At 38.7% G+C, this 15161-nt stretch overlaps 1 protein-coding gene across 1 annotated transcript; it reads left to right on the plus strand.

The window, feature by feature from the left end:
* The first annotated feature begins 154 nt into the window (after positions 1-154).
* On the plus strand, positions 155-14272 carry TOP3B (topoisomerase (DNA) III beta). Its single transcript, XM_010079337.1, has 17 exons — positions 155-229; positions 940-1071; positions 2097-2203; positions 3580-3654; positions 4583-4779; positions 5205-5361; positions 6461-6574; positions 7466-7556; positions 7873-8027; positions 8259-8364; positions 9553-9699; positions 10417-10590; positions 11392-11520; positions 11771-11920; positions 12368-12468; positions 12707-12908; positions 13780-14272. The coding sequence occupies exons 1-17, from the start codon at positions 160-162 to the stop codon at positions 14259-14261; spliced, it is 2589 nt and encodes an 862-aa protein (XP_010077639.1). The 5' UTR covers positions 155-159; the 3' UTR covers positions 14262-14272.
* The last annotated feature ends 889 nt before the right edge of the window (positions 14273-15161 follow it).

Here is a 15161-nt window from a genome sequence, read left to right on the forward strand (position 1 = left end):
GTCCGGTCCCAGTGGGTGTTCTGCACTGGCCGCGGGGGTGTGGTGAGCCTGTGCTGTGCTCTCTCTCCCCAGGCTGAGGACGGGCTGTCGCTCCTGAGCCGCGCCGTGGTCTCGTAACCCCGGACCGCCCCGGTGAGCCCTGGGGCACTGCCAGCGACAATGAAGACTGTTCTGATGGTCGCGGAGAAGCCTTCCCTGGCGCAGTCCATCGCCAAGATCCTCTCGAGAGGTAGGAGAGGAAGCGTGTGGGTTCTGCTTGTTCTCCTGCCAGTGGCAGTCAGAGCGCTCCAGAGCGGAGAGCCCCACTGAGGAGATGGGCGGCAATTGCCTGGAGGCAAGCTGCGTGGTGGGGAGGTTGCCAGAGTTTGCTGCAGGTGAAATGAGGTTGAGAAACACTCTGGACAGTTACTTGTCTACCTTGGGGCAGCTGTCGCTGCTGGGTGGCAATTCATGTTCTGTTTATATGCTGATACCTATTCAATTCAAGAATAAAGGAGTCTGGTTTTGGTATTCTGTGTAGCTGGAATGTGCGTTAGTACATATGGTTTCTAGAAAGTGCCCATCAGGTAGCAAGTTGCTGTTCTGAGATTTTTGAAGCTATAGTAAATATTTTATAAATCACGTGGAAAACAGAATGAGTTGATTGTAACTGTACTGATCTAGAAAACCAGCTGTATTTTCATAAGGGTATCCTGGTGGGAGGGAAAGGACAGAAGAGATAATAGATAGTTTCAGTTGCAAATGAAATATGCTTTGAAAAAGGTCTGAAGTGATTGTTAACTGAAATAAAACCTTGATCAATGAGTAGAATCTTCTGATCAGTAAGACACTATCTGTAAGATCTAAGAAAAGGGGGATGTAATTTCATACTAAATAACTCTTATTTCAATAGATTTATATTTTTTAATCCTGTTGATATTTATGATCTTATTTTGACAGGAAACATGTCATCTCGCAAGGGACTGAATGGTGCTTGCTCTGTGCATGAGTACACTGGATCGTTTATGGGACAGAGTGCCCATTTCAAGATGACATCTGTGTGTGGTCATGTCATGACTTTGGATTTCATAGGTATTTGTTCATAAAAGGTTTTAACTGATATGGCTTGTAAAACCATCAAGGACTTCTAATAGGAAGATACTCATTGTGGAAATAATTCAGGAAGAATGTTAGAGAGGAAAGGAGGATGAGAAGATCACTTGTGGTCAGCAGCTCTTGATTTTTGTTCTAATTGTCTGGTTGACTTCTTGCATTACTTTGGGCATGCCACTTATGTTTTTTGTGCCTCAATTATGTCACTGGAAAATGAGAGGAAAGGCTCAATTTGCTAGCCTCTGAAAGTGTTTTGATACTTCGGATGAAGGGTGATTAAGTAATGCAGACTCCAGAGGGATATTCTCTAAAGCATTGTAGCGCATTATGGAAAAACAGAGACATGGTAAGGATCATATGTGAGGAATCCTGTCACTAAGTTGCTTTGAAGTGTGGGAGTAGTCATGTGACTGCTGAATTTCCTTTAATGATAATGACCTCAAGTTTTATGAGGACTACATTTCCAGTTATTTACACAGTGCTTTGAAGAGGTACAGTTGACTGTAATTGCTAAGCAATATTACTTCAGAAAAATGGAAATGAACAAATGCGTTGATATGAGAAGGTGACACAAGATGCTCCACGGCATAACAGAGCTGAGACGTCACTGGCCATAAGTAATGAACAGTAGAACCGACTGCAATGGACACATTATGTGTGCACTGTGGGAACAAAGAACAATAGCTCCCTCCCTTCACCTGATTGATTAATAGTACAAACAGAAGGTGTTTTAATAGCTGATGTTAAAATTACTGAAAGGTGTTTGGTATTTTTTTTTTGCTTCATATATATATGTTTTAAAATGATAGCTGCCATTCATATGATGCTAAGGTGTTCCTTGATATACAGTAAAGCAAGATGTGTTAGGGTAGAAAGCTTTCCAAGGCAAATCTTGAAAGCCAAGTGTTTTCCAAAGTAGTGGTTTTTGTTGTTGGTTGGTTGTTTGGTTTGGTTTTATTTTTTTAATGTGTATGTAGAACTTTACTTAATACACTGCTTTTCAGGAAAATATAACAGCTGGGACAAAGTGGATCCAGCAGAACTTTTTAGCAAAGCTCCCACAGAAAAGAAAGAAGCTAATCCAAAACTGACCATGGTGAAGTTTTTACAGGTATTATTTTTTATGAGATTTATGTGAGATATATATGCTTTTCCTTGGCAGTCTTTTTCTTTATTTCAGCTGGAGCTTATTCCATCTTCAAGGATTCATTATTGCTGTTCTTTTTCTGCTTTTTATCCTATCAAGACAAATAAGTGAAATTATTCTGTGGTTCTGGAAAGCAATAAAGATTATTAATAAATCATCAAGAATAGTAGAGCATTTTGTTATGAATTAGCCTTGCTTTAAAAAAAATTCTTACAGGTTAGCTAGCTTTATTTAAGAATGAGAAGTGTAACCCTCTCCTAGCTCTTAGAGTGGGTCAGTGATCTTCAGTGTAGTACAAAAAGTTGAGTCTGTCTTCACCACACATAATTTTCTGTTGGAGGGTAATGCCAGAGCATTCTGTGTCCTTCAGAACATTTGTTACACATCTTCCCTCTCCTGAGGCAGACAGGCCATCTGAACGCGCTGTTTATCATGCTGCAGGTTGTTCAATGTTTGATGTAGTACCTCTATTCACCTGCTTCCCAAAAGCGGGCAGTGTTTGGCAATACGGTCTCCAATATGCTAGAGTTCTTCTAGGGTCGAGTAGAAATGAGCACGTTCTGAAGGAAGGATTTTCTTTCTCCCTGCAGGAAGCAGCTTTTTGTCAAGGTTAGATCTATTTTATTAATTCTACTGGTTCTTGCACTGTCTGAAATCTTTGCCTTGTTCAACTCACTTTTGCCGTTGCTGTGTGAGTTTTTTGACTGTCAATAGTCTGCTTCTCAAAATTGGAGCATTGGATGCATGTTTTGCTTCTAACAGCAAGAGCAAGGCATAGCTCATAAATGCCTTCTTTAAAATAAGTCTGTTGGTTATTGTTCATTCTTCACATGTGCCCCTCTGCGAGGAAAGTGGTAGTTTGGTTGCTTCTACAAAATAATACTTTCTGAAAGGCAAGTATATGTGGTGTAAAATTGATTTCTGTCAGATAAATCTAAACTTCATGGTATCTTTATGAACTGGGAAGGTGTTTCTTGTTTTGTTTTTTAATGATGTGGAAATTAAGGCACAGAAAGGTGAAGGGAGTGTGCCCAAGGCTGTACACAGACTGTTGCACTTTCAAGAGACTTTCACAGCTGTAGAGTTACGCTGATTTTTTCAGGTCCTGCAGATAAGCATCTTGTAGGCGGACTTCTGGTTCCATGAAGCACAGCTTGCTTCTCTCTGCAACCACTGTTCAGCTACCTGTAGACTTCTTGTCACTTCTGCTATACTCTTCCAATTGTTTTTGCACCAAATAAATTATCTTGCTTACTTTAAAATAGAAACAGAAAGTATAGCTAGTGAGGAGGTAGGTCTTTTTTTGAACTGCTGAAGAACTGTGCTAATTTTTCTCGCAGGTGGAGGGAAGAGGCTGTGATTGTATTGTCTTGTGGTTGGATTGCGATAAGGAAGGAGAAAACATCTGTTTTGAAGTAAGATTTCAATTTTTAAGGCTTATAATACCATAATATATTTGTGACATACAATACTGTCAGTGTATTGTTTTATGGATATACAGTAAAATTCAAACCAAGTTGAAGGAAGTTTTAAAAGCATGGAGGGCCTTGGTGGAAAAACTCATGTGCTTTTCAGCTCTTGTCAGTTAAAGAGTATAAATCAACTTCATAGCTGTAGTTTATCTGAGATGAACAATAAGATCTCTTAAATGTTTGAACATTCCAGTGCTTTGAGAATTGGTCTGAATTTCACAGCTGGAGTAGTTATTTTGCTGTCCTTATAAAACTTGATCTCTATTGTCTTTTGCTCATTAAGCAATTAGACACTTGAGCATAGAGGCTGCTTTTAAGTGCAGGCTTACTGCAGGAATGTGGACTCTGCGCATAAAAGGTATAGAACTGAAACTGGTGTGCAAAGATTTTTTTTTTTTAACATCCTATTCCTAGGAGTCTACATGAAGAGTAGGACTTTTTTTTGTTTGTTTAAAGAAGCGCATTTTATGAAGTAATTCTTTTCAGTTCTTTAAATACCACTGTATCATAAGTGGGCCCTGGCAATACATAGAATAAAGCCAGGTAGAAACTGATACATATTCACCAAAAGGTGCTGCAGCTGCACTGCTGAATTTCTTTGCACTTAGCTAAGAACAGTGCTTCACTTCCAGCAGTTGCTGTTTAATAAATAAATCCTCTCCTTTTGCTAACTCTCAATACACTTCTGAGTAGATAGACAAATACTGCTCTTTCTTACCAGTTAGTGTATTGGTGTGGCACCTTACTGAATTAAGAAAATGGTTACATATCAGCAAATATTTTGTGGAGAGTGGATTTTTTTTCTTTAGAGAGAAAAACTGACTTAAGCCCTTTTCAAATACTCTTAAAATATGCTTCTGATCTTCATTAGGTTCTTGATGCTGTTCTTCCCGTAATGAACAAACCTCGTAGCACCGAAAGGACAATTTATAGAGCTAAATTCAGTTCTATTACTGACACAGACATCTGCAATGCCATGAATCACTTGGGAGAACCCAATCGCAATGAAGCTCTTTCAGTGGATGCCCGCCAGGAGCTGGATCTTAGAATTGGCTGTGCGTTTACAAGGTGACAGCATAGATTACAGATAGATTTGTGAAAGGTTCAGGAATACTGCTCTGTCCACAAAATATGTCTCAGAACTGTAGTGGCTAATTCTGCTTCAGCACCAAACTGAACAGACAAAAATAAATAAAAAATTGTGTTATGGCTTTCAGCTAGGTACAGTACTATCAGCAACTATGCTATGATCATATTTTATGATATTCTCCCACATTTCTTTGTGAATAAACAGGATTCAGTGGGCAGAGTAATTATGATTTAATTAGCTGTATAAGATGATATTTCTCAGAATGCTTTTTTTCCTAATGGCTGAATGTTTTAATGGATTACTCATGTTTGTGTGTATAAGTTAATGAAAACTTCTGCTTTTCATGGGAATGAGGATATTAATATGCTCGTTCCTGGTTTGTTCTTCCCCCTCCTGCCCTTAGATTTCAGACTAAATATTTTCAGGGGAAATACGGGAATTTAGACAGCTCTCTCATCTCCTTTGGACCGTGTCAGACCCCAACACTTGGATTCTGTGTTGAAAGGCATGACAAAATCCAGTCATTCAAGCCTGAGACTTACTGGGTGTTGCAGGCTAAAGTAAGTTTTACAGTACTTGTTTGTATATGAGAAACATATATTTTTACCAAAGAAATGCATTTATATTTTAATTTTGCTCATTCATAAATTTGTAGCTGCTGACAGGAATTCACAATGCTTACAATTCACTCATCTGTTCTCATTCAGTTCACATGTGTGTCACCACTCTCTTGAGAACAGATTCCAGGATGTCAGTTTTGTGTTAAAGTGGTTATTGTCTGCTGCTTATATGAATTCTTTAGTGCTAACCATCTAAGCGTAGACTCAGCCAAAGAGACTACTTAAAATGGTTTTCTTTTGTTCCCTGGAGTCCTTGGACTGACTGTGTTGTTAATTTGAATCCAGGAATTAATTAGGCTGCCAACAAACATTGGCATTGCTGAGTATTGGAATTTTAAAGCAAATAAAATGCTCATTGTGTTAATTGGCAATTGAGTCCTCTGAATACTTTGGCAGCTTATAGCAGTTTTATAGCATCGCTGCTGTCCAAGGTTTGAGAGCAAACCAACATCATTTTACTGTTTGTGATCACAGGGATTTTTTAAACAAATAAGGGATAGATGGTAAAAAATTACCATTTTTAGATTTTAAAATTAAAAAAAGATGAAATCTGGTGTCTACTGTCATCTCTTTTCTGATGCGTCTCATGTGTCATGCTAGGAAATAGTTGGTGCCTTTCTTCAGAGAGTTTTGTGCTCTCTTGTATTGGTTGCCTCATATTGGTTGCTCCGTATTTATTTTTGTACATGGGACTTAAAGCATGATCTAATTACAGTTTAATACAAATGATTGATTATGCTAAATCAAAATAGTAAACTTTGAATTTCTGCCCGTTTCAGCCTCTGCTCTTTCCAACACTAAAAATAAGAAAAGTATTTCAGTTAACTGCGGGAATAATTGCCCCTGACCCCAGAACTCAAAGTACTCCTTTCTCAAAAACCCCTGTAAAAAAGGGTACAACTGCATGTTTGGAGCACTTGTGTCCTAGTACAGGTATTAATGGGATTGCTTACTGGATTATTGTTGGAAATGTGCATTCTCACACTTCTAGTAATAGTGTTGGTGGGAATGATTTTTATTTTTTTTTTTGGTCCAATAGGTGAACCCTGAAAAAGAAAGTTCCCTCACCTTGGATTGGGATAGAGTGAGGGTGTTTGATCGTGAAATTGCTCAAATGTTCCTGAATATAACAAAGATGGCAAAAGAAGCAAAGGTAATAATATTTACTAAGTGTCAGTAGAGCCGTATTTCATATAAAGGAAATACCATTTAATATTTCATTTGCTGCGTGTTGGGGTTTTTTGTTGTTTTTGTTAAAGAACAGTGTAGAATATCTGTATCTTGGTTTTTACTCCATTCAGCTTTATGTAAATGAGAATAAAGAGCAAGAGAAGTGATTTTTTAAATTGTAGGTCGTATTATCCTAGTGTGGTCATCTCAGCAGAAGCCACTTCTTAATATTGACTTTGGAAATAATTGTGTCTCATGATAGGGAGTCTTCATTACTAAACCTGCTAAGAAATACTGTTCAGATCTCTTCAAGCAGACCTCTTATTTCCCATGAGACGTTATATAAATCAGAATTTAATTGCATATATGGCAATATTCCTGCAGTTAATTTTTTAATTATGTGTATGGTACGGTCTTTATAGCCCATTAACTTCTTATTCTGCTCTGTTCAATACTTGTTTGACAGTATGTTTGGATTTAACTGCTTATAGCCATCAAGGTTCAAAGACTTCATGAAGCTTTTAAAAATCGGGATCCTTATAGTTAGGACCATTACTTGGAATAAGCACTAAATCCTTGTAGCACTGAAAGTTCATGCTGCTGAGGTAAATGGGAAGTAAAGATAGCAATAAGCTACTTTGCTGCATTCATAGTTATAGGCCTTAGGACTGTAACTTTAGAATTTGATAAAATTCTCTCCAGTCAGATTCCCTAAAGTAAAAATATATTGGTGGTTACTATTTTAACAAAACAAAACAGGTATGACAAGAACAGATAATGGTAGGTATGCCACATGTTTACAGGCATGATTGAAATTATACATTTAGCAGTTACCAAACTTCAAAACTTTTACTGGGAAAATGCTGTTTTCTAGGTAGAATCTGTGAGTAAAAAAGAGAAGGTGAAGCAGAGACCACTGGCTCTGAACACGGTAGAAATGCTACGAGTGGCCAGTGCTGCTTTAGGTACGTGTAAAAATTCAGATTTTCGCACTGTTGTAAAGCAAAATATTTTGGCTTCTCAGATGAGATAATCAAGGACATACCCAGTATAGACCGATACCCTCCTCTCCCTGTAATGCATCATTTTGGGGGAAGGATCAAGTTTAAAAAGCTTGTCAAAAGTGAAATGTTGGGTGAGATAAAGGTGACAAAAGTCTTATGGAAAGGGCAAACCATGATGTATTTAGATGCTTTGATAATATATACTTTCAGATGCAGCAGGCAAATCACAGTCACAGTGATGTGTAGATGATTTTTCTTTTCTCCTATCCCATCTTAGGAATGGGTCCACAACATGCCATGCAAATAGCAGAGCGTCTTTATACTCAGGGTTATATTAGCTACCCTCGAACAGAAACTACCCATTATCCAGAAAACTTTGACTTGAAAGGATGTTTGAGACAACAAGCCAATAATCCTTACTGGGCAGAAACTGTGAGTACATGAAGCAAAACCTGTACTAACAGATCATTCTCTAGTCTGTGTTTCTTATTACATCTTGCTTGATATATTATGACCTGTAGGTCTTCAGAAACAATAAATATCTGTAATTGCTTGTATTTATGGATGTTGTATTGTCATGGATTTGATGTGAAGTTTCTTAACCTGCTAAGAGAGACCAGTTACATCCTTCAGCCAGCCTGTTTTCTCTCTTCTTTCACCCAGGTAAAAGCATTGCTATCAGATGGCATTAACCGTCCAAGGAAAGGCCACGATGCAGGAGACCATCCTCCCATCACCCCAATGAGAGCTGCAACAGAAGCAGAATTAGGTATGGGCAAATTCAGCGGTGTTGGAACATTATGTGAAGAAATTAGTTCCTTGAGGTATAGGAGCCAGTTTGAAAATCCCTGCGTTTCAGCAGCAAATACAATTATATGAATAGCTGCAGATGAAGAGGTGACTAACTTATGGTGACAGTGATGTTCAGAGCTGGTCTGCTATTCAGTAGTTGATCCTAGGGACCACAGTACTACTAAGGAAAAGGAGTAGCCAACTTAACAACTTATTGCCTACTTTCATTAGAAGAAATTTGCCCCAGCATAGTAGCTTCCAAGTATTGAAATTTTGTTGTATTTTTGTGCTTGAAAGTTAAACTTCAATTGCATTTTAATTTAGTCTCTATGGTTTATAGGTTTTATATTAAAATGTAACATTTTACTTTCTGTACACTGTGATCCCTCAAAAAAAGGCTCATAAAGTTATAAGAAAGTGTAGTGAATATTGTATTGTTTATTAGGAATAGCTAAGATTGTTGTAGAAAAATGATAACTTCTAATTTTCATTAATCAGTGAAATAATCTCTGATAGAAAATTAAATGCTTTACAATTTTGAGTAGTTGTATAGGATACTGGGTGGCCATGTGAAATTTGCAAAGCACAGGACTAAGAATTCGAAGCTCTTCATAGCAGTGTAACCTTTCGACTATTTGATTTCTTACCTGTTGATTGTGAATAAGGAAACTTTGCTTTGAGATTTAACCTATATTGGTATTAATAAGTAGTACTTTAGAGTGATCAATTGCAGGACTTCAAGCTGACCAGTGTGGCAGTTGCCACCAGAATCCCATTTTAGGTCTTAGATTAGGGTGTGGTCTCCAGTGGCACTAAGCAGTAGATAATTTAATTTTTGTTCATGTGTCTTTTTTTTTAAGCAAAAAAATAAAAAGTATTTTCTACTTTATCCTCTCATTCGAACACATTGCAAAACTGGGAGATGGGCTGGCTAAATTGGCAGTCCTTCTCCAAGAGCATCTGCATGCAGCTCGTGTCTTTATGATGTGATGATTCTATAGGCAGGACATTTTAAAGGGGAAACTGGATGGACTTTTGAATGTTATTTTCTTCTAGGTACCAGTTTTTCCTGTGCTAACCTGTGGAAATCTTGTACCTTTTAGTGCAGATTTTACATAAAGCTGCAGGACTTGAGTTGTGTGGGTAAAATGTTGTTTATCCTCAGGTGGAGATGGATGGCGACTATATGAGTATATAACTAGGCATTTCATTGCCACTGTCAGCGCTGATTGCAAGTACCTACAGACCACCATTTCTTTCAGTATTGGCCCTGAACGCTTTACCTGTATCGGAAAAGTAGTAACTTCACCAGGTAAGACAAATCAAGGAGTAAGTAGTTAAGCTACCGATTTTTTTTTTCCTTATAATACATTGAATTATTATAAAAGTGAGGCTTTGGGGGCGAGTAGAATTTTGAAGATATTTTTTGAGCTATTGAGACCAGAGACCAAACTTTGTCTTCATTTCCATACTTGAATTACAATAGAAAAAGTCTTATTTTTCATGTAGTAGTTTCAAAGTTTTAATGCCACATTTGCCCATGTGAAGACCAGTCTTTTTACAGACAGCAAGTGCCTTTTGAGGGTTGAATTACACAAAAGCAGATTTTTTTCTTGGGGCTCTGTAAAATGAATGTAGCACCAGCACTGAGATTTTAATGGTAAACTGTCCCAATAGTCCATATTACATTAATATGACTTACTGTTTGTATTTTCTTTTTAAGAAGCTCTTCCCATCCGTTCTGGCACTGTGCTTTCATTCAAGGAAAGCATTTACTTTTTTTTGTATACCAACTGACTCAAGTCACACACAAAATGTATCTGATGCAGCATAGTGGGAGCTACTGTCTTGTGATACTCTGTTGCCTCAGTATTCCTAGCCTCCAATATTTTCTGCAAGCTATGGCAGACAGCCTCCTGGCTTTCATCTGTATGATGCGGCCCATGTTAAAATTAGAAAAGGAAACCTTGGCCTTTTGAAAGCTGTGAAGATAAGCTCTCATTATTTTTGTTTGTTTCTTTACCCCCAGGGTTCACAGAAATTATGCCATGGCACAGCATCCCATTAGAAGAGAGTCTTCCCCACTGTGAGAAAGGAGATCTTTTTCCAATTGGTGAAATAAAATTGCTGGAAAAGCAAACCAGTCCTCCTGATTACCTGACAGAAGCAGAACTTATCACTCTGATGGAAAAGCATGGCATTGGTAGGAACTTGCTTAACTGACATTATCCTGTAGTACATCCACCAAGAGTGCAAGGAGTCTGAATTGCTCCTCTGAACTATCTCTGTCGGTAATGACCTTTCAGTGTTCATTTGAATGGGTACAGTAACAATTTATCTTTTTTTTTTCCTTAAAATCACAATACCGGTAGCACTTCTTAGCAGAGACAGTAGGTTGTCTCTTCCTCCATGTTCCTTTCCTTTTCTTATCCTTATGCCTAGTTTCTGGCCAAAGCAGTATCCTTTCATAACATGTCCTTGTCACTTCTCTGTCAGAGCTGATGTTGTGTGGAAGAATGCACCTCCCCATTCTTAGGAATTATGTCCTTTACAGCTTGCTTCGGCTTTACTGGCTCCAATAGTCTTTATGTATTTTATTATTCAATTTACCACAATACTGCTTTTCTTTTTTCATCTGACTTGTTTCTTTTGATGCATTTTCATAAATTTGTCCAGTCAAAACAAACATAGTCTCTTACTCCACTGTGTTTTTCCAGAATAAGTGATTGTGAGAATAGGTGTCTTCCCAATAGTAACTCCTTGGAAGAGATGAAAGAATTAAGGTTAAAACATATGTTTCAGACTTCTCAGAACTGCAAAGGACAGAAGAGTTGCTAGAGAGAGAAGTTATCCACTGGAAGTTGGGTAACAGTAAAAAGGTATCTGAATTTTAAGCAGTCTCAGGAGCACTATAATTTGACATAAAATCAGAGAAGTCAGAAACGAGCATTTCAATTAAAACTTTTTGTTCAGGATGGGTATATTGTTTTCCTTTGTGTGACAGGAACTGATGCAAGTATTCCAGTCCACATTAACAACATTTGCCAGCGAAACTATGTCACAGTGGAGAGTGGTCGGAGACTAAAGCCTACAAACCTTGGCATTGTTCTGGTTCATGGTTATTACAAAATAGGTCAGTTAAATGCTCTTCCCTTTCCATCCGCTTACCTCCTTTTCCCTTCAGTATGTCAAGGGCTGTCATCACTGTATAAGTGCATTTCTGTCTGAAATGCATCTAGGAAAATACTAATAATTTCAAAGATTAATAATTAAAACTTGTGTCTGTATTTTGATGGCAGTTTGTGTATGGACAGTTTCCTACCCCCATTTTTTGATCTTTCATTGCTGCTTCTCTGTTGCTGTTGTCTCTGGTTTCCTCTTAGATGCAGAATTGGTTCTTCCTACGATCCGCAGTGCTGTAGAGAAGCAACTCAACTTAATAGCTCTGGGTAAAGCGAATTATCATCAGGTCCTGGAGCACACCCTTGACATTTTCAAAAGGAAATTTCACTACTTTGTGGATTCTATTGCAGGTAAGACTTTTTACATGTGGATTTCCCTAGAATTACTTAATTATTGCAAAGATGCCAGTAGAAAATACTTGTATATTAGGTTCCTTTCAGAGGCTTAGGCTTGCTGAAAATTTGTGTTCCAGGACTGGACGTTTCCAGTCAAATTAAGTTGTTCTCCAAAAGAATATGGACTGAATCATGGCTCTGAAATGCCACTTCAGATTTTTGTGACTGTGTCGTGGCGAGTTTTCAAAAACTTCAGATTTGCTGAAATACTTACCCGTGTATGTTTGTGCATGATCACTGCAAAATTATATGTATTTAAAAAGTCTTCCTAAACAAGGAAGAGCACTGTGAATTAAATATTTTAATTCCAACTTTTTCTTCACAGGTCCTGTAGATTATTTTGTGCAAGATTTCCTCTTAAGAGCTAGAATTCTAACATAAATATGATTACCTTTTTCACAGGTATGGATGAGCTGATGGAAGTGTCTTTTTCACCCTTAGCTGCCACGGGTAAACCTCTTTCCCGCTGTGGTAAATGCCATCGTTTCATGAAGTATATCCAGGTAAGTTCACATCATGCTCGGAAATTAAATTCCGTTTGCTGGGGAGCTTTGAGTAGAAACCCCTTTTCCATTATTGAATTTCAATTCAAATGTGGTGGTCAAGAGTGCATTTCTAAACCAAAAAGCCTGATAGAATTTTTCTGTGGGGTGCAAACCTGAGAGCAGCCCCAGATGGATTTACTACAAGGTTTGAACTCTGTTGACACTCCAGTTGTTCAGATTTGTATTCTATTTCCAGGCCAAACCAAGTCGTCTGCACTGCTCTCACTGTGATGACACCTACAGTCTCCCACAGAATGGTACCATTAAACTCTACAAAGAGTTGCGTTGCCCCCTAGATGACTTTGAGCTGGTGCTGTGGTCATCTGGATCCAGAGGAAAGAGCTACCCACTCTGTCCATACTGTTACAACCATCCTCCCTTCAGGGACATGAAAAAAGGTAGGAACTCTGTAAACATGCAGGAATCAACCTCAGTTGAAATAAATTAGGTGCAGTCTATACAGTGTGCTTTTTAATAGTGTTGCTTGACATAAAGTGCTGTTCAAGCTAGTTTACAGATATGTAAAATTCACGTCAAATGTCCTGACTAAAATTTTTTAGTTAACTTGTTTGTGAATATTTTTTTTCTTTATATAAGAACTGAGAAATTAATTTATGTGTAGGCATGGTAGGTGACCTTCATAACACTCAGTATGCAGTGAAAGGCACTGGGATTCTGACACCTTGCAAATTGGGGTGTTCTTGGAATGGATGGGACTGTAGATTAAGACCAGGTCGTGGGGGTGTTTTGATACTGAGACAGATGGTGTGTCAAAAGCTGTTGAAGGATATCAGAAGGGGTAAAAGTTGCAGTTAGTTTGGTAACTGTGAGACCAAAACTTACTCAGAGCTTCAAAGCACTATTTTAAGTATCAGAAGCTGTTTGTCATCTTTTTATTACCATCTTTTAATTAAAAATGTCTTGTACTAACAGTGTATAGTGCAAGTATAAAATAGCAGTCAGGAGCCATACATTTAATTAAAAACATAATTAGTTTTCATCAGTAATGTGTCCAAACTGCCTGTACTCTACAGTGGCAGTATCTGCCAATTCTGAAAGCCATTACAGAAAAATTTTTGAGCAAGGGATTATTCTGAATCTGTGAAAGGCAAGGTGCCATTTGGGGAGTGGTTCCATTCTTTAGTGGTTTAGAAAGCCTGTAATATATTGATCTGTCTTTGACTTTTGTGTCTCACTTGCCCCAAACTGGGTGGTGTGGGTAGTGATATAAAGGGTTCCTGTGGTATGGATTTACTTTTCTTCCGCCAGGAATGGGCTGTAACGAATGCACCCACCCCACGTGCCAGCATTCTCTTAGCATGCTTGGGATTGGGCAGTGCGTTGAATGTGAGAATGGAGTTCTGGTGCTAGACTCGACGTCGGGTCCCAAGTGGAAGATGGCATGCAACAAATGCAATGTGATTGTGCACTTCTTTGAGAATGCCCACAAAGTCCGAGTGTCACCGGAGACCTGTGACTTGTGTGATGCAGCCCTTGTGGACGTAGATTTTAACAAAGCCAAATCTCCTCTACCTGGTGATGAGACCCAGCATTCAGGCTGTGTGTTCTGTGATCCAGTATTTCAAGATCTGGTGGAGCTGAAGCATGCAGCCATGAGGCACCCCATGCACCGTGGGGGACAGGGGAGAAGGCAAGGTCGAGGAAGAGGTAAAGGCCGGAGGCCTGGAGGAAGACTCAATCCAAAGAAACCCAAGGACAAAATGGCAGCTCTGGCTGCTTACTTTGTATAATGGCCACAAAACAGAAAAATAAACTTCTTATAAAAATTTGTTTCCCTTCAAGTTAATTTTTTAGTATTTTTGATCTTCACTGCTTTCCTGTTCTTAGAAAAGTTAAAACACTTTATATTGTTGTATGCCTTGGTTTAATCACAAAACAAATTCTTCTGGATGATCAGTTAAGTAACTGAGTCAGCCTTTAAGTTTTAATTGTATCCAAGTCCAACTAGAGCCCACAAACAGCAGGGAAACTCAAGAAGTCTACCTAGACTGTTACCTGTGGCTGATAGGAAATGAAATTTCCCTCTTCCATCATTTCTGGGGCTTTTGTCAGCAATACAAGTGCCAGGTATATAAGAGCCGATTAAGGTCAGTGTTATGCTGCTGTAGTCTTTAGGTGTGGAATGAGACTTGTTTCATCTGACTTTGAATCTTTAAAAATAAAAAATGATTAGTAGCTGTCAGATTTTTAAATTACATCTGCAGTAGTGTCGTGGTTTATAAAGCCACAGGGACAGGTTTTGCTAAACACCTGGTGGGCTGAGGCAGGGACAGGGAGGGTTTCACTCACCACTTAGGGTCACGGGCAAGAAACCGACAGGACTTGGGAAGAACAAGAAAACAACTGAATTTATTAACTATTTACAACAAGAAGCAAGATATTGAAAGAGAGAAACCACATATTAAAAAGGCACTTCACCCCCACCCCTCCCTTCTTTCCCAAAGCCCAAAGGCTTTGTTCTGTACCTTCTCCCCGCCCCAGCGGTGCAGGGGGGCAGGGAGTGGGGGGTGCAGTCAGTCCAACGCTCCTTCCTCCTCACAGTCTTTCCCGGCTGCCACGTGGACTCCCTTTCTCATGGGAGAGTCCTTCTCCAGAACTTAGCCAGTGTGAGTCCTTTTCCAAACGGGGCT

The sequence above is a fragment of the Pterocles gutturalis genome, unplaced genomic scaffold, assembly GCF_000699245.1.
Source record: "Pterocles gutturalis isolate BGI_N339 unplaced genomic scaffold, ASM69924v1 scaffold53308, whole genome shotgun sequence".
NCBI classification, from domain to species: domain Eukaryota; kingdom Metazoa; phylum Chordata; class Aves; order Pterocliformes; family Pteroclidae; genus Pterocles; species Pterocles gutturalis.

What these genes read in the sequence shown, in the direction of transcription:
- TOP3B (XM_010079337.1), top strand. Translation starts at nt 160, where the DNA reads ATGAAGACTGTTCTGATGGTCGCGGAGAAGCCTTCCCTGGCGCAGTCC. An exon ending in AGTGGCCAGTGCTGCTTTAG is followed by an intron (nt 7,557 to 7,872) that starts GTACGTGTAAAA and finishes ATCCCATCTTAG; the next exon opens with GAATGGGTCCACAACATGCC. An exon ending in AAAAGTAGTAACTTCACCAG is followed by an intron (nt 9,700 to 10,416) that starts GTAAGACAAATC and finishes CTTTACCCCCAG; the next exon opens with GGTTCACAGAAATTATGCCA.